Here is a 20,625-nt window from a genome sequence, read left to right as displayed (position 1 = left end):
AATATCTATAGTAGAATAATCAGTTCCTCATATTTGTGAATAGAATAGAAGTAAGACTTTTAGCTTTTGGCATGTTGAAAACGCTCACCTTTGACAGATATAAGGAAAGCCTTCCTTCGCGTCCAACAATGCACTGCAAGTTATTACACCCTAAAACAACCATAGTTTGGCATATTCATTCAACAAATTCAACTTCACTGTCATTTAAATAACAGATTCTCGAAGCTGAGTAGTCCAAAAAATCTCTTGCAGATTCCATAAAAATATCAAAGATAGAAGTCATGGTTGAATCAAAATAAAAAAGAGTTTCATCAGATGGCCTTTGCCTGGAACACAAGAAGAACACAAATCAATCTCAAACGATTTTATCTCCACCAGTAACAAGAACAAGGCAAATCTCCTAGCATACCTTGAAGCAATCACCTTAAAAAATTCACAAGCAATGAGACAAAATTCATTATAGCGCAAAAGATGTCCACACTTATAAAATAAGGAATGCACATGCTTAGATTCACATTACAATAGGATTGCCACTAGAAGTATATGGAACTGGAATTGGCAATATTGTTTAAAGCTTAAACTTCTGTTAGATGAGAACTCCCTCGAAGTGGGATAGGGGCCCATTCTACATATGCATTTACATCATTAAGAGTTATAGTAACTGTAGCAGCATTCTGTTTGGCAACATCCATTTGCTTTTGCACCACAACTTTCTCTGTTTCTTCAAAATAATAATGAAGTAGCTGTTTGAAAAAAACAAATTTTCCTATCACTTTTAGAGATTATAAATTGCACTATTCTACTATTAGAGTAACGAATCTATTTACTCTTACCATATGTAATTGAGAGAAAATTTGTGGCAAGGAAAGTGTTAGACTGTGAAGTAACTGCCTCCGCTGATCTCCTATGGAAGGCAAAGTGCAAACATACAAGTAATTGAAAGTGAAATTGTGTAAAAGTAAAATGTTAAGTGTTCAAATTACATATTTTTCCTTAAGAAAAAGTGACTATAAAGTACATCACTAGAAGTGCATAAGTGGTTAGCTAGGACAAGCAATAACAACATGTTAGGAACCACATTTCCTGACTTGCAAGATGATGTTACAGCTGCTTTCCTCTTCTTCCACAATGATGTTATAGGTGTTGTGATCTTCTTGCAAAGCCAGAATCCCACAAATGTCTACTTGCTTAGATTTATTGATAGTTCATTCTACAGAATTGCATAGCATTTACTAAACAAACTGGGTAAGAATTCAAGTCAGCATTTGACAAATGAATCCCCACCATCAGCAGAATGGCACTTACTGCTAATATAGTTGCGTCAATAAAATCAACATGTTTCAAAGACATTTTTCTTTATAAATGTTGGTAAAGTTTTGTCCTGTTGTAGATATACTTATTATAGATTTGACACATGTATCACGTGTTGCAGATGCCTAATGTAGAACCATGATTTAGGTATCAGAGTTTGTCTGTTGCGTATTGTTATGTATTGATATTTGTTTTGGGATTGAAAAAAAATTGTGGTAAATGTTGCCATTTGTTGCCATGGCCAATTGGTATAGATTCTTGTGTTAGCACATCATTTCCTAACAGAAAGTTTGTTGCTTAACTTCTCAAATCTGTATTCCATCCAAAGCAGTAGATACATTGGGTCTTCATTTTGCAGAAGAAAGCCACATCCTTTGTCTTTCATCAGTTTGCTGTAATGACTCCAATATGTTTATGCAGAGTAAACAATGTGCGAGAACAGACTGTAGAATAACACCAAAAACCAAATAATAGTCACAATAATTACTATGCCAACTCTTATTCCTTTGTGTTCTTCCTTTTATTGTGGTGGTCACTATGCATGTTGCCTTGACTGTATTGAAGATGTATTGTCGCTCTTTGGTAACTGTCACCATTAAATATATTAAAGCTTAGAATGCTTGCGTTGGTTGAGAAATGCATTTTTTGGTGTTAAATAAATATGGTATTATATCATAAGAAGATTTTTATTTTTTATTTTTTACCTTCCATATACTAATTCTATTGTTGTCTCTACAATGGTTTTAGGTCATGGATGGATAAACTGAAAGATAAACACATTATCAGACTTACTGCTAGGAAGAGAAGAGTCATTTGTGCTCTTGTAGTTGCTCTAGCTACCTTTGTTGCATCTATAGTAGCGTCCGCACAAGAAGGTAGAAAAGCAATATGTAAGCGCAAAAGAGGTGACATTCCCTTTTATAAACGTATTATTTACTCGAATGATACTGATTGTCATGATCAGATTCGAATGAGTAGAGGGGCTTTCTTCCATCTAGCAACTATTCTTAGGGAGAAAGGAAGCATCACAAATACGGTGCACTTAATGTTGGAAGAACAACTAGTGATGTTTCTCCACATGCTTGGTCATAATTTGAGAAATCGTAAGATTGCCCATAACTTTGGTCACTCAGGAGAGACAATTAGCCGATACTTCCACAAGTTTTTGACAACAATCTTGGCTCTCCATGTTGATTATCTTTTGCCACTTGGTCCATCTACGCCTCCTAAAATTAGTGGGAGGGACTGTTTTCATCCATACTTCAAGGTAGATATCCTATTTCTGCAATTTAGTTTTCTAGACTCTAATAAATCATTTCATTGCATGTCCTTTGGGTTATTAATTTTCATATTGTAGGATTGTGTGGGAGCAATTGATGGAACTCATATTCTAGTCACTGTTGATATCGACAAGCAAGCTCCATATCACGATAGAAAAGGGAACTTATTGCAGAATGTTATGGGTGTGCCTTCATTTGATTATAAGTTTCAATACATCCTTGCTGGATGGGAAGGGTTTGCTGCAGATAGTCGTGTTTTAGCATCAGCTCTATCAAGAGTTGATTCATTAGTAGTTCCCCTAGGTATGTCAAATATGTTTATATAGTGATGCACATCACAATTGTTGCAAACTTAATTTAAGTTACTTTTATTTTATGTAGGTAAGTATTATTTGGTCGATGCTAGATATCCCAATGTACCTAGATTTATCACACCTTATCGTTGCACATGTTACCACCTAAAAGAGTTCTCAAGAGCAAACCCCATAAACACTCCCAAAGAGTTGTTTAACCAGTGCCACTCCTCACTCAGGAATGCAATAGAACACACATTTGGCATTTTGAAGTAGCACTTTCCTTTCTTGAGGCATGCGACATCATATCCAATCATGACCCAAATGAAGATTGTTTTGGCATGTTGCATATTGCATAACTTCATTACTGTAGAAGATGGCATTCCTTCCAAAGTAAACATTGAGGAAGAAGATGATTGCAACGAGATAAACGTACCAATGCTTGAGACATATGAGATGACTCAACGTGATAGAGAGGATTCGGGGAAGTTTAGAGATGAAATAGCAAAAATGATGTGGGATGATTACAGATCCTGATCTTGGTTGTGAAAGCTAATACTATTTTGTATTAGCTGTAAACTATGTGCATTTTGTTTGTTTGACATCTAACTAAAGATTATATTTTGTTTTAGTTGTAAACTATTTGCATCTTGTTTGTTTGACATTTAAGTAAAGACTCTATTTTGTTTGTCTTTTATAGAGTGTATGTTTCTTCTAGTACTCATGCATGGTTGTGATGTGGATGAGAATGTTGAGGAATCCCAAGATGCTATACACATGCACTGGTATCTAGCAAGGAGCCCAAGTGTCCAATGTCTCATTAAAGTATGTTTATATGGCCTTTTTGTGCAATTTTTATGCTTAATTAAATGCTTATACAATGGTGGAAAATTTAGCAATTAGTTTAAAATTTAGCAACACAATGGTGGATGTAAATTGTTCCTTGTTTGAAAAAAGTATTTGCTTCATACAGTGATCTACTGATTCATGATAGAGTTGGATACACTAGTGTGAAAAATGATTTATTAGAATCACGTTTTCTACCATTTGATGAATTATTGAATGTGTTATTTACTTGCAAAGCATTTTGAGCACAATGAGCTGCCTACGAGCACCAGTAATTTCACATGTCCAATAGGTTGTGATATAGTAGATTATTTGTCAAAATTGCGTTGAATTATGATAAGGCTACCATTCGGCCTTGTGCACTACGAAGGATTATGAATATATGTTGATCAATTTCTTTTACAAGCACTAGAAAAAATAGTGGGATCTACCAGCTGAACAATTGGTGATTAATGTGAAAGGAAAACAAATGGAAAAAATCTTAAAATATTCGCTATTCAGCTTTCTACTGTAGTTGATGTTTACATTAATGTTATACTATCATGGAAACTTCTTGGTTCAATCTTCTGTCTTGATATAGATCTGTGTTCAACAGTGTTTTGGTTATACGATCTATGCTTACATTGGTCTTTATTGTCCATCAAGCCTTGCAATTTGTTTAGTTCAGCATTTGAAAGAGAGAGTGGATATTTCTCTGCTGTTCAATTCAATTCAACAATTTGTTATGTTCTGTTCGGTTCAGTTCAATTCAATTCAGCAATTTGTTATGTTCTGTTCGGTTTAACAATTTGTTATGTCATGAAGCTTCCATTTACAAAGTTGGATACTTCTCTGTTGTACCATATCTACTATACTGTTACAACATATCTTCTCTAACTACTCAATTAATGTATCGTATAGCTGATTTTGATATTATGATATGATAATGTCATGTCTTTGTTCCATTTGCTTTTCAACATTCTTAATGTCATACACAACACTGATGATGAGCATGGACAATGATGAAGTTCATGTTGCTGAAACACCTTTGAATCAAGTTGCTGAAATACTTTCTTCCTCTAAAAAGGTTTTTTGGAAGCCACTCATGGAGCGTAAATTTTTAGACTTGCTCCATGAGCAAGTCACTCTCAGAAGGAAAGCTGAAGGAGGCTTTAAAAAGGAAGCCTGGACAACCATTGAATGAAAGTTCAATGTAGAACTGCATATGAATTTGACAAGGGATAATTTCAAGAACAAGATGAAAATTTGGAAGATAGGGTACAAAATAATGAAGGAGCTAAAAAATACTTGTGGTTTTGCATGGAATGAGCTAACACAATCTATGGATGCTGAGGACAACGTTTGGGAAGAGCTCTTGAAGGTAACATGCCCATTTAAATGTTTGGCCTTACTTAAATCTAAGTTTATAGCAATGATAGTCAAATAAGTAATTCAATCTTTATGTGAACATGCAAAGGAAGGAGTTTAAAAATGCCAAAGTATTTAAAAGACAATCATTTCAGTACTTTAATGACTTAGCCTTAATCGCGGGGAATGACATGGCTGAGGGTGGCAACATTGCAACACCCCAATAAACAGAAGAAGGGATCAATATGGATTACACTATAGATCTTGATGATGATTACGAGGATGTTCATACACCTGTTCAAGCTACTGCTGATTTGGATGAGGAAGATGTGAATATTCCTATCTCTAATTAGTGTAGTGCAACAAGTGCAAAACATGCTCGTTTAGCATCATCATCAAGGTGGCCAAAGAGGAAGAAGGCCAGCATGGCTAGTTCCATGGATGGCATGTCTCATTCAATTGATAAACTAAGCGAGACTCCTTCAGCCTCAAGTAATCAAATTGACTGTGTAATAATCAAAAAGCTTTAGAAGATGTCTATGTTGCACTAAAAGCCACTGGTAAACTTAGTACTAGTGCTTTGATTGCAGCATTTGACACCTTTGTGGCTGATTCTTAGAAAGCTAAAGGTTTTTTGATAATGAATGAAGAGGAGAGAGTAGAATATGTTTGAATAAAGTTTCTACTATAGTACCTGTTGCTCACATACTTTTATGATCAGTTTTATAAGTGTTTGATGCTACTATATTTTGGTGATTCGCATCCCATTTTATGGAATTATATTTTAATAGTGATTTATTTACCATATCTTTCCTGTAGATGACATGAATTCTCTATTATTTATGTGTTGGCATTTTGTATTGTGGGAAAGTTAAAAATGATATACTATATTGTAAAATCTGCCAAGCCTATTTTGCAAATCTATCTAATTTTGTGTGCTGGCAGTTTGACTGAATGCTTCGATATCTGCAACTTGATGGTCAAAAATGTTTACTCAATCAGTTTCTGAGATGTTCTATGTAAAAGCTTTAGAACTGTACAAAATGAGATGTTCACTTGGCAAAACCATAGCTTATGTTACAGGGTTTTAGTGCAAAAGCACATTGTGTATCAGAGTTTGCTGACAGATTATTTTTAACTGATAGTAGGGTATTTTGACTTAGGAGTGAATACTCAAATTAAGATCTTCATTCTAATTGTAAGCGTTTGTTATTCTTCAATGGAATACTGTTTGGTTGGGTGCTATATGCCTTAAAGGAGTTGTCTAGGATAAAATGAAGGATGGATCAGTTAGATCCTATGAGAATGTTTGAATTTCCTGGGCACTCTGCATCACATTTTTTATATGGATAAATCATTGTTTTCACCAACATTCATGAGGAGAGCTCTTGAATTAAAAATATATCAATTGTCTTTCTGATTTGAAATAGAGGATCTTGAACTAAAATCTTCACATATAAAGGCTATATGTTCTAAACTGGAATATGTTGTTTCAGACCCAGCCTGGGCTTGGGTAGCAACTGATTGCAGATATAAGCAGATTAGCAGCCATTTTCAACAATTGGATCACCGTATTGCGTCTGCACAACTACACAACAAGGTTTGGCACCACTCCCAATCATACATCAATTATCTCAGTGCTTTTTTGTAGATCTAGGCATTTTCACAGGCATAAGTAGCAATACCAGTTGTAAAAAATTAGAATTAATGATATCAGCATTGAGATGCTAAAGCATTTCCGGGACATGCTAAAAGAACACATAACTCTCATTGCTTTGAATCAGACCATACACTTGTTGTGATGTTCTTGACATTATTTTCAATTGAATAAATCTAAGGAAATTCCAATTCTGTGGCGTTAGTTGCTGAAGTTAGTGTTCCAATATTTATTTTGTTATTTCACATTGTATCAATTCATTCAAAAGCACACAAAAAATTGAAGTAACCTCAAAAAACGAAAGAAAATTCAGAAAAAGAGATAACAACTCAAAAACAAATCAGATTAGTCAAAGTTAGATCTGAGAAAGAGAAACCAAAATTGGAAAACACCATTTAGGATAATCGGTAATTGTTAGTATGCTATCTTGAATTTATCTAATTTTGGTTGAATTTGTTGTTATTTATTTTCTTTCAATTTTTTAAGGAATGCAGCAATAGATTTTATGGGTACTTGCAACAGTCTCTTTCATCAATCATTATATCATCCTTCTTACAACAATCTCTTCCATCAATCCTTATATTATCCTTTATCATGTAGTATCTTGTTTGTGTTGTTTATTTATTGAATCAAGATTCATTTATTCATTGCTTATACGAATAGCTATTGTTTATTATGTACTGTCTTGTATATTTGTTCTTTAATTATTGATAGAAGATTGATTCTTGTATTGCATTTTAATAAGTTTTTATAGTGTATTGTTTATTGATATAGGATTGATGGCTTTGAGAGATGTTCCAATTCATGATTGCCCATGTGGTGTTGGGCCATGCCTAGTCAAAATGTCGTGCACAAAGAAAAATCCACGATGCCTCTTTTGGTGTTGCCCCAAAGGGAAAAAGGTTATTAATGACATGCTATATATTTTATGTTCCAAATTAATGATATGCAATCTCTTTAGTATTAACTAATACTAATACTAATACTAATATTTGGTATTGTAGGGGAATAACAGTTGCGGACATTTCAAATGGCTTGATAGTGTACACTCTACAACTGCACATGATGAAGGATGTGAGTGGAAAAAATGTAAGGCACAAGAGGTGGCCAGGGATGAGATAGCTTCAACAACCAAAGCTTTTATAAATGATGAAAGAAATGAGTGCAAAAGGTGCAAGACACGAGACGCTAAAATAATGTTTTTATGCTACCTTCAATGTGTTACGACTGGCATTGTAGTTGGGCTTTTATGTTGGATCTTTATGCAAAAATGAGCATAATAAAGAGATATATTTGTATTTTGTATATAATTTATAAATTAATGAAGATCTTTGTTTTGGAGTTAATATTTTCCCTCTGTTAATGACAATAAATAAAAAGTCTTTGCAATCTTGCAATTTTACATTTAAATCTCAATAAAACGACAAATTAAAAAGACATTTCATTTATGTTAAAAATTAAGAATTAATTAAATTTTTTTTTTCTGGTTGGTATTCCAATTCCAAATGTGCAACCAAACGGAGGAAAAGTGTATTCTTATAACGAATCCATTGTGAACCAAACAGTCCCAAATCAAATTCCATAATGATAATTTGGATTACAAGTTCCAGAATCCCAAATCAAGGATACCGAATGCCAATCCTCAAATCATATTCTAGCAACCAAACGGACCCTTAGATTGCCGCTTTGCATAAAATCACTAATTTTATAATAATAAAAATTCATAAAAGAAAGGGGGATATCGAAAGTACAAATTCATAAAAGAAAGCGCGATATCGAAAGTACATGAAATGATCTCGACGACGTCATTAAAATACCTTGATTCATTCTTGTAAAAAACTTTTAAATTCGACTCCCATCTCGATCAAGAATAATTAATAATAATAATAATAAAAGGCAGAAATAAGAGTTCAAATTCCGACCGTTTAAGCGTCATGCGTTTCTTCCCTCCCGCGTTTCTTTCCTGTATTCTTTCGTTCACATCTTCCTGCAAGCGAATCTGGCTTATCGGCTATATTACTCTCGAAACCTGATAAAATATGGGTAGGATTTCTAAGTTATGTACAGCAATGCAATTCTTTGGTTCAAAATATCTTGCATGTATGCGCAGATTCACTGTAGCAGCACATGAGCCGATACTACCCGTTAAATCGTGTGCGACTTCTTCAAAGGTGGCATGGAAGAAGGTAATAGTTTGATGTTCTGATCTCGTATTTATCAATAAATCTTGTGACAATGATGAATATTACTGTTATTTTTCACCTTTTTCATATGCAATCAGTTAATTTGACGTTTGCTAAAAAAAATTAAAAAATCCCATGCTGAAAATATAGAGGAATGAGGGTTTCCGATATGACTTCGAAAATTTCACAGTAAATGTAGGTTTTCATGGACTTCAGTACCCATGTGACATCTATCGGCTGCGATTCTGTTCAATTTTGAAAAATGAAATAATTGTTTATTGTTACTATACTGTAAACGCTATTTTAACACGTCGCAAAACTCTGTATATGTGCTCACAATGAGTATAACATATCAGGATGGGCAGTTGTTTACAAGATTGTTTCTGTGGGGTTTGAGTAGACTATAATCTGTGGTGAACTTCCGTCCTCTTGATACCCTGCATCTGCCTCGCAATTCCCCATGCTATTTTCCTGATGAATTATTTGATTCTAAGATTTTATCCTTCTAGGCTTCTCCTTTTTGTGTGACCTTGTTTTTCATTACCTCCTCTGAAGGGCGCTCGATGAAACAGGGATTTTGAATTAATTTCTCAAGATTTAAATTAATACATAGATTTATGTACTGCAAATAACTATCCATTGTTTCGAATATTATTATCTAGGGAACATGCTGAAAAGACATTGTTTCTATTGGCGCTTAAATTCTGCAATCTTTAAGGAAAAGGCTATGTCTGCAATTTCATTTTCACTTGTGCTTGTTACATAGTGTGCAGTGTGCATGTTAGAAAGAAATGTGTATCATAATGTATTCCATCGGCTTTATATCTTGTACTCATTGTAATCCTATCCAAATTTCAGACAGGGCAGGTTCAGCGCACAATTTCAAGGGGTTTTAGTAAAGCTGGGGTGGGACTTCATTCTGGAGATGAAGCTATTGTGAGAGTCTTACCGGCTATGGCTGGAGAGGGCAGATATTTCATTATTGATAAATATATGGTCAGGGTTCCTGCTTCTACAGTGAATTTGATTGATACCACTCTGAGTGTTCATGTCGGGAAAGGTGGAACAAGTGTGCGTACCATAGAGCACTTGCTATCTGCTTTGGAAGGGATGGGCATTGACAATTGCCGCATTGAAATCGAGGGTGGCAATGAGGTAATTTGATTGGTCTATCCATTTATTTTAGTGAGCTGTTTATATTTCCCTTTAAACCAGCTTAGATTGTTACTATATCAAGCTTAGGGCACAACTGTTTATATTTCCCTATAAACAAAATTTTAGTCTGTTAGCTATTGATTTTTTGGGATCAACTGAATAGAGCATCGGATACTCAAGAAGTTTCTTCAATGATTTGATTGTGTCTAATAGTATTTCATGAGAATAAATCTCTCTGCTTGATTGATCTACTTGACATGCATAACATTGGTTGACTCTCACATGGGTGAAGAGGATTGGGACGGAAACCAGAAAAATGAACCACCCCATAGAACTGATAGAATTTGATACATTTTATTCAATTAAGCATATCAGTTTGCCACAATCCATAGGAGTTATTTTTGATGCTTTTGGTATTGATTGTGTTCAGATTTTTAGTCAACATTTTGGATCACACTCTGTGATCCATCATCAGGATAGAGAAGCAGAACTAGAAAGCTCAAGAAGATGGTATTCAATTTGTAGAAAAAGTTAAGAAAGTAAGTGCTTTAAAAAATATAAAAGTGACACATGTTATTTGTTTTTGGTGTTATTCTCCGTTTTTAGTTCCATGTAAAATTATAAGTTTTGCTTCAGACGATGAGCATTAAATGGCAATTTTATCTCTGCCTTTCCCCTTTTGATGTCAAAAACTTGAATGGTTAATGTGACTTGTAAACATTTGCATTTCTATTCTCGGTGACATCTGTCATCAAGTACATGCTAAGTTTTAATGCAGAAATGGTGGCATTTCAAACTTGTTCGAAAATTGAAACTTTCATGGTGTAGTATAAAATTATGTAATGCTCCACATTGTGGGTTTGGTATAACAGTAAGTATTGGAGCAAGGATCAGGCAGTGGTTTAATATTTCAAATATCTTGAGTTCTTTCATTTTTAAACAGTTTATGATCATATAAGGTGTAAATAACTGGTAGATTGCATCTCAGTTAAGTGGAGGCATTATTATTCAAATGGTTTCTTTTGTAAATTAAAAATTAGCATCTGGGTTCTATAATTAAATTGAATTACATGATATCTACTTTTGACTGATGTGTAGGTGCCTTTATTGGATGGATCTGCATTGGAATGGGTAGAAGCGATAGAGGAAGTTGGTACATGTGTTGCAAAGAACAATTTTGGCATGGATGTGGAGAAGATGGCTCTTGTAGTCTGTGAACCATGCCATGTGATCAAGGGCGAATCATTTGTAGCAGCTTATCCTGCACCATCGACCCGTATAACTTATGGTGTTGACTTTGAACAGGCAGGTAGATTTATTATTTTAACATAGACTATGCATGTTATATTACTTCATAAATTATGACAGAATTACATAGACATTTGAGATTTGGGATTAGTTCCTGTGTAAAAGATAAAAAACCAGCACTTCTGCTTTTGAATCACCAATCAACTTCTTTCTTAATCATATTCAATCTAGATACAACATGTTCTGCCAAAACTTTTATAAAGATATCAAATTCTTTTAACTGCAAAGCAGAACAATATCCTTGAATGGTTATATGCTTTCTCCCCAGAAATGAGATTGTAACAGGGCAAATGATTACCCATAATCATCAATGATGGGAATCCTATAAGTATGCCTTTCTAATCCAAGGTGCCCAAGCATGGCATATTTTTCATGGATCTACTAACAAAAGGATTCACAGTATTTTGCATCACTAAAAGATATAGAATACTATCTTCTTGCCATCAGAGAACATGTATGTGGCATAGGATTTTAAGATATATCCTAAAATCATATGTTAAGTTTATATCCCTATGTTCCAAAATCATAAATTGGTTATTTATTCCCAGTTTTCTATAGATCAGAAGATATACAATGTAGACACATAAAGGTGTTAAAATCTTTTCTGGAGAAGCAACAATTCAGATACTCTCTTCTTAAATTCAGTTGTAGCATTCAAATATTTTGGTCAAACGTCATCTCTAAGGATATTGACTCAGCATTTTTAATCCAAACAAGATGAAATCTAAGGCTTTGTCCAACACTGTCATAAAGGTTTGAAATGATTCAGAGACTTTAGTGGTTCTTCTACGATTTTAATACCATAAATAAGATAAAAACAAACAATCAAAGAAACGCAGATTGATTTTAGTTGCAGTCTCGATAGAAAATCAACGTATATAGCTTCTTGTCTAATCAAGCAATAGGGAAAACCTTGACTACATAAACCCAGAATACTCAGTTCCACAATTTTACCAGATTAATACACTTTTGAGGCTACAAACCAGATGTCGCGTGACACTTATAATTCTGGTATTTATAGCTAGTTACAGTCACAGTAATCTGACCTGGCACTGGTTGTCTCTGTAACTGATATAACTCACAGGCGAGAATCCCCTCTGACAATTTTAATGACTGGGAAAAGCTGCCTAATGTCTTGTGCTTAGAGGCACAAGCAGATACTGCTTCTGCGGATTTGTAATGCTGCACACAATCTGTTCTTCTTCTTCAGTGAAATGAGCCAGATGTGAATCACAAAGGTAGACTCAGATTGGTGTCCAAGCTCTCAATAAATTCACTTGAAGCACGAGCAGAGCTATCAGGAGATATTTAGTCCTGCCAAAAGGGTTGCCTCCAGGGTACCACCTAGAAGAGGTAGCATTCTTTGAATGCTTTGCAGAAATATAATTCTTGTATGCTTTTTCTTCACCAAGTACATGCATATTTATACAAAACTATACCAGTAAAGTCAGGGCAAGGTTGGCCTAAGCAAAATAACCACCTAAAGGTTAGCCATACAACTGCTTTTTTATTAATAATTAGTCTATTTAATAAAATTTTGGTCAGAAAGCTAGGCTGACATGGCAACTAACCGGGATTATTACAGTCTGCCCATCCTGGATGTTTCTTGCCCTCAAGAATATGCAGATTTGGGTCCACATCTTCCCCAATTGCCTTGTTCATGTCCTCATTGAAGACTACCTATATATGTTGCTTAAGTGTATTTGTCCCTTAACCAAACACCTGTGACTAGTTTGCTACGGTTCTCTGCATGTGAAGCATGGCTTTTTCCTTTGGGTCTTGTTTTTAGTATCTGTATTTGGTTTGTCCTGGGTGGTAGTGTGCTCTTCTTGAAAGATTTCTTCAATAGCATAGGAGTTGCTTGCTTGGAGCTCAATGCACATTTAGTCATCGAATCTTCAAAACTCAAAGCCCTTTCAATAGTGTGTTGTAATGAGTTTGGCTCAAATGCCCTTATAAGTAGGATATATTTTCCACAAGAAGTTAAATTGTGATATTGCTCAGGATTCAGCTGTGTAGTTTCCGAGTCAAATTCATTGACGCAGTTTTCATGACTAGTGGCTCACAAGAACCCATCTCTCACAAGTATGAATGAAACACTTACCACTCATTGCATCTAGTGATTCTTACAAAGGGGAAACACTAGAACTTCCCAGGAGGTTGTCCATCCCAGCACTACTCAAAACCCTTACCAAATCTTTAAGTGGTTCAGCTAAGTGTTCCATGAAGAAGACTATAAGCCTTTTCTATGACATATTGGAAATCATTAGTGAATGCCTCTGAAAATCTGTGACATAATCCTTCACCTCAGCATCTTGATTTAGTTGTGCCAACTCTTTACAATGAGTTTCTTGATTCTTGCTATCAAACCTTTTTATCAAACTTTGATTGAAATCCTCTAATGTGGTGATTGATCATTGAATCATTCCTTTGTGTTACCATGCCATGGTACCACCATTTCTGAGCCAACCATTCAAGATGCAAGATGACAAATTTGATAGCCTCTTTTTGAAGCATTGGGTTCAATGAGAAATATGTATTTAATTTGTATAGCCAAGTGCTTGCTGAGGAATTACCAGCACCATCAAAAGTCTGAGTAGCGATTTTCTCAAACATTGCTGAATGTCTTTCCTCTCTTCACACCTTCTCCTTCCATGCCTAGTTGCTTTCTTGATTTCATAAAAATCTTTGAAGGTAAAATTGCTGCGTATGGCAAGGCTTAAGGCATAGTATGCATTATGAAGTTTTGTCATGTCTTCCTCTGAATCAGGTTGTTCTTCCTCAACACTTACTGGTGCTTCTTTGTCCAATAACTTAGCCCTGGAGGTAATTGAAGCTTTCCTACAAGTAGCTGAAGCTTTTCCTCCACCAGAACTGCTACCTTCAACATTATTTTGAACTGGCCTATCAACACTTAGTTGTTGGTTCATTCCTTCTAAAAACTGAACCATCTCCCTCATGGTATCCCTCGTGCTGGTATGGATCCCTCTATTCTCATTAATGAACTCTGGGGAATTTGCCTTATTTTTGTCATCTCTGATCCTTTTCACCCATCAATCCACGGGCTGGCAGAATGCCAAGCTCTGATCGTGAGGCCTGGTTGGTTCTTCTAGATTCCAACACCATAAACAAGACAAAATCAAACTATTTTGCAGATATATAGTTTCAGTGCAGTAAAATCTATTACTTGCAAATACAAATTGTTTGCCAGATTCTAATGAGAACAAATAATTTAAAAACTCAAATTGATTTCAGTGCCAGCCTTGATAATGAAACAATATATAAAGCTTCTGTCTATGTAAGCAATGGGGAAAATGTTGAATACATAAACTTAGATTACCCAATTCCATGATCTTACCAGTTCGATACACTTTTGAGGCTACAGACCAGAAGTTGCTTATCACTTAGATTCTAGAATTATTTCATAACTAGTTACAGTTCTTGTAATCTGACCTGGCAAAGGTATTCTCTGTAACTAATATACCTTATGGGCTAGAATCCCCTCTGATGATTTTGATAATGATTGGGCTGATAACTGCCTAATGTCTTGCATTTAGAGGCACAGACAGATAATGCTTCCATGGATTCCTAAAGCTGCACATGATTTCAGCTCCTTCTTCAGTGCATTGAGCCAGATGTGAATCACATCTCAATGGAGGGATTCAGATTGGCGTCCAAGTCCTCAACAAACTCCCTTGATTTCATCTTACCAAAACGGTTCCCTCCAGGTTCCCATCTGGAAGAGGTAGAATTCCTTTAGTGCATTCCAGAAATAAAATTCTTCATTGCTTTTCCTTGAAAAAGCACGTGTATTTTTACATAGTAATCCACCAAACTTAGTGCAAGATCAGCCTAAGCAAAATAACTGCCCACAGGTCGAGCATACAACTATTTTATTAAATAATAATTAAAATTTTTATTTAATAAAATCTCTCAACTAACTAGGATTATTATAGATTGTTAATTGCATAGCAACAGAATGGTTTGTTAATTGTTAAGGTTTAAAACTTTGTGAAGACAATCTTCTAAAGAACATGTGCAGCATAAGAATACTCTGCCTCTTGACAATCTTCACAAGGCTACTCAACAAGATTATGTTTCAAAAGTTTGGTATCCATGAACGATGATTTAAGAATGCTTGTGGGCAAACATTTTCAAGGAGGGGAGGATTTGATGTCCCTAGCCTTAACCTAAAACATAATAGCACTGAAACACATTTTATGGTCAGGAGTGGCTGACCTTGAACACCTATAGCTAGTTAGAAGTTAGCAGAAGTAGATTTACAAAGCAAGTTGATAGTTGGAAGGATATAAGCATTTGGAAAATCACAAAGTCTTATGATTAAGATGATTTTTCTTAGAGATATAGGAGATAAGATAGAATTCAAAGATGAATGATGATAGCCTTTCCAAAAGTGATGATGAGAAAAATGTCTATTACACCAAGTATTGAGAGCATACTTAACTTCATTCAGTTATATAGTTCATATTGTACAACTATACATAAAAGATGGAAGAGCGCGACAAGCTGCTTCACAACAAGGTATATTAATGTTATACTATGTTGCATGGGTACTCGTACCCATACCCCTGGGATGCATATCAGGTACTGGTACATGTAACCAAGTACCGGGTAGTCAGTGAGTTCTCAGTGGAGAGCATCGTAGCTAAGGACCTTTATTACAATTTCTGATTTTTGTCTGCATACCAGCTTGGTGTTTATCAAGCTTAAATCAATACGTAATCAGTTTGAAACTTTGATACAACACTTAGTAGTAAACTTTATTACTGTTCAAGTTAGAATCTTATCATTTGTAATATGCCATTGTTATATAAGTCACAATCTTCTTGTTCATGTTTAAAGTTTGCCTTCTCTGTTATGCATCTATAATTATCACAAACATATTGCAAATCTGAAACTGAAAACAGTTCATTATGTCTGCAGACATTATCACTGTTCTTGTTTTGAATGTTCATTGTCATGACTCATACTTTCAGAATTTCTATAAAATATTAAATTATTTAAAAAAAATGACTTACCCGAGTACCCTTGTCGATTATTTTGGAAAATAGCCATACCCATACCCAAGTTCCCCTGCCCTGTGCAGCCTTGATGTTATACCATTATGGTAGAACAATCATCTGATGAAGAGACACGATGTTGACAACCAATCAACAAAGAGAAGGATTGAACAATTGATTATCCCATAAGCATCCGATCATTCCATACATATTTCTGAAAGATGGTTTGAAGATTTCAATTATGATGTGTTAAGTATAGTAATAACGACAAGAGCATTGAAAGGAAGTAATAATGCCAATTAAGTATTTTAAGATTAAGCATCTAGACAAAGGGGGGCTTGTGTCTGGTTTTCCTTAATCCAATATCATCAACCAAAAAGACGATAATCAGCGAGTCAATGACATTGATCATAAACATTGACGTAAGGGCAATATCGAGTATCAAACTAGCAGATCAGATATGACTAAGACACACATTGACTAATGCCACCCATAGATGGGCAACAATGATTATACGAGAAGTCAATTGTAATGTCCCCATTTTAGCTCACCTTGTGTTGCAGTTAGGATTAGCCTATCAACGACCTTTGTAGGCTAATTAGAGGTTTATAAGGTCTTAGTGGTTGAGCCAGATGCTTTGTTAGGCATGCCATCTAGGTGTCAGGATCTAATTGGAAGCATAATCATTGATTAAGTCCTACTTAATGAATGATTAAATTTAAGCTTATTGCAAAATATTACGAGTAAGTGAAATTGGGGGATTAAAATAATTTAATAATTATTAATCAAGTTTACTTAATAATAATAAAATGGAGGCTTTTTGCAAGTAATGGCTAAAGGTTTTATTTGACCCTTTATTACATGTTTCTTGGACTCTTTATTTTGGGGAGGAATTATAATAAAAAATATTATTCAAATATTTGAACTATGTGTCCCTTTGCCGTGAAATATCATGAGACAGTATTAAGTTTTATAAAGTTCAAATGTTTGGGACAAAGGCAATAGACGAATTCAAATTTGTTTGGGAGAAGTCATGAAGCTTGCAGCCAGAGGTATAAGAATAAAGACAATTGTTCAATTTAGTAAGAGATTATTTATGCCAAGAATGGAGTCAAACAGCTATCATCTTGCATGCATGTTTTGTGAATTTTTTTTTTTGAGATAGGCTTTAGAATTTGTGTCATCCACACTTTTAATTGGTTTCTAAAGAGTAGTGAATTGTGCTGCACTGTAATGTCCCTTTTGGAGTTTACCGTTTTATGGATTAAAATTCTTGATTTGGGGTTTGGAGTAGATTATACTATGAATGATCTTGAATATATTTTACACTCGGAAATATATGAAGTCTATGTTCACTTCAAAAGGTATACAAGCTCTTGAATAATCTATCTATCTAGCCATATACACATGCACATACATGAAAGATAATAATTCCATATACAAAGCAAAGTGTATTTAATGTTATAGATCTCTCCTAATAATGTGGTAACTTAATCAATATACTTTATTTTGTCCCCTATTCTTTCCCCTTACTTTGCTCTTCCACTTAATACTCACTTTCATACCCCTCTTATTAATGAATTGGATCCTTTACCTTATTGACCTCCCTTCACTTTCTTACCTTTTTGGTCACCTTATGTATTTAACCCTTGTTGATCCTTTTTCTTGTACCTTCTCATGCTTTGTTCTTTTTATATTCCTCTCGATGCTTATATCCTCCCATTATTAATGCTTCGATCCTTGCTTTTAACAATGCCCTTGTACTTTTTCAAAGGCATTTCTTTCTTAAAATTGACGGTTACTTCCCCCACTTTCTTGTCGGTCACCTTATCCGATGCTAAGCCAACCAACAGTTTTGGGTAAAAATCCAGTCGCAAAATAGGATGATCAGCCATAGCGTGTGAGACAGAGCCTCTCCTACCTTAATATGGAGTTGTTTATTTGCAGCAGACTGGAGTTGTTTTGTTGCAGCAGCTTGGGCTCTATCATTTGAACTTGTTTGGCTGTAGTTGGTTCCCATCTTCAGCTGGCGTCAACCTTGTTTGAAGTACATCTGTATTGGTACTATTCTGAAATAAATCAAACTCTATTGGTACGGTTTTAGAATCATTTCCAAAATAGTATGTATTGCTGCATATGATTTCTATCACTTGTATTTTATCAGTTACTGTTATTTATTCATTGTAATACCTATATTTTGAAAAATACAAAAAGAAACAACCTTATTTTGCAACGTCTGTCTAGCTTTATAACATCAAAGAAAAATCTACAGGAAAATATAATTTATATAATTAAACAAATAGCATTAGCAGAGCAAATATCCATTTGAGCCTGGCTTTTCCTTATAGCAGCTTGCAGGAGGAATTCTACAGTGTTTATTTGCAGCAGAATGGAGTTGTTTTATTGTAGCAGCTTGGGGTCTATCATTTGAACTTGTTTGGCTGTAGCTAGTTCCCATCTTCAGTGGATGTCAACCTTGTTTGAAGTACATCTATATTGGTACTATTCTGAAATAAATCAGACTCTATTGGTACAGTTTTAGAATCATTTCCAGAATAGTATGTATTGCTGCATATGATTTCTATCACTTCTATTTTATCAGTTACTATTATTTATTCATCGTAATACCTATATTCTGAAAAATACAAAAAGAAGCAACCTTCTTCTGCAACTTTTTTCTAGTTCTATAAGATCAAAGAAAAATCCATAGGAAAATATAATTTATATAATTAAACAAATAGCAGCAATAGAGCAAATATCCATTTGGGATATTTCAATCTTGAGCATCTTGCAAACAACTCAAACGTGATTGTTTTCCGATTTCAACCTTAGTAAACTTGTAATCATAACGAGTAAGTTTCTCAACAGGTTTGTCTACCAGGGGCTCAACAACTTTAACAAATTTAGTTTTATCAGAATCAACCAAAATTTTGGAAACAATCTTATCTTTCAAAGATTTGGATTTGGTCGTTTTAACAGGAAGATTGTCAGGAGGAACAACCACTTTCCTTTTCTTTGTTTTTATTCTGCTCAACCATGCAGGGAGGCTAAAAACTTTCATCCGCAGAAGCAAGTACAGTGGAAACCATTGGCATTGATCCAGATTGTATTTCCATAGTGACTGAGCAAGATTTAGTCTGTACAACTGAAGGCATAGGAACATGTTGGGAAGATTCCGTCATAAAAAGCTCAAATCTTGTCATAGATGTATCAAGTTGGGAAACTTGACCACTGGTAAGAATTGGAAAATCTTCAAACACATTTGCTAAATGATCGTATTGTTCATCTGCAGTAATGTGAGGAGCATCAGAGGAAATAAGAAGAGCCATGGTATTAACTTCTAAGACTGGAATGGAAGGAGTGAAAACAGTCGAGAATGAATCCACATCATCATCAACCTTATGGAAAAGAGACTCTTCATGTATAGAAGACATACAGGCTTTGGAGGGGATATGATCATGGTTTCCCCTTCTTCATGTGAATCTCCTTTATTAGATTCTATTTCCAATTCCTCTTCTGATTCTTCTATTGATTCTTGAATTGGTTTAGGAACTTGAGATGATTTAGTTCCTTTTCTGCCCTTCAATTTGAATTTGAGGGAACCCTTAGCATCAGAAGATGAGGCACCATCTTTCCCTGTGGTTTCCAGTTGCAACTTCCTGCCAGGAGGACCAAAACTCCCACAATCCAAGCCCATCTTAGGAATTACTCTATTAAGGCCTTTGCTTTTCAACCATTTGTTGGTGTTTACTAAGATGGATTGAAATCTGTCCATGATAGATGTACTTTCCTTTTGTTGCCATTGAATAGGAAAGGGTACTTCTTATCAAAGCTGGCTTGTAATCATCTTCAACTTGGAAATCTGAAAGGATTTCCAACATGTTAAGATCAATTATCTGTTGCAAGGTTAATCTGAAGTAGTCCATCTTCATGATGTCAAGTTTTATCCTCATATCAATCCAAATGTCCTCGATGCGATGAACATGAGTGTAGGCTCTTTTCATTTGAGAGTTCATTTCTTGGTAGTCAAAATCAAATCTGGCCTTTAACTTCTTTAAGGTGATCAATTGCAACTCTACTTCCATGTTCTTTGCTTTAGGTACAGAAATGATTGAATAGTTGCCAATACCCAAAGGTTTAGCTGAGTTAATCTTGAAACCATGCCTATGCAAAGCATGCTGATCACTCTGCACGTCCATGAGCTGTCTAGCTAGCTCCATCAAG

General features: G+C 34.9%; 1 protein-coding gene across 7 annotated transcripts in view; it reads left to right on the top strand.

Annotated features, from left to right (window-relative positions):
• Positions 1–8,538: 8,538 nt before the first annotated feature.
• LOC149542221 (putative UDP-3-O-acyl-N-acetylglucosamine deacetylase 1, mitochondrial) overlaps positions 8,539–20,625 on the top strand; it is a 149,784-nt gene continuing 137,697 nt past the window's right edge. For 4 of the 7 annotated variants that reach the window (XM_089797237.1, XM_089797235.1, XM_089797232.1 and 1 more), the window contains exons 1-3: positions 8,541–8,920; positions 9,776–10,072; positions 11,171–11,377. In XM_089797237.1, coding sequence (XP_089653363.1) covers positions 8,774–8,920; positions 9,776–10,072; positions 11,171–11,377 — 651 coding nt within the window. In that variant the 5' untranslated portion in view covers positions 8,541–8,773. Of the gene's footprint in view, positions 8,921–9,775; positions 10,073–11,170; positions 11,378–20,625 lie in introns of all 7 variants that reach the window. The other 3 variants (XM_089797233.1, XM_089797236.1, XM_089797238.1) reach the window with 3 other exon arrangements.

This window comes from Cupressus sempervirens, chromosome 8 (assembly GCF_028749045.1).
Source record: "Cupressus sempervirens isolate cs-2001-9-10 chromosome 8, ASM2874904v1, whole genome shotgun sequence".
NCBI lineage: Eukaryota > Viridiplantae > Streptophyta > Pinopsida > Cupressales > Cupressaceae > Cupressus > Cupressus sempervirens.
The sequence above is the reverse complement of the archived record's forward strand: the minus strand, read 5'-3'. Positions and strand labels throughout refer to the sequence as shown.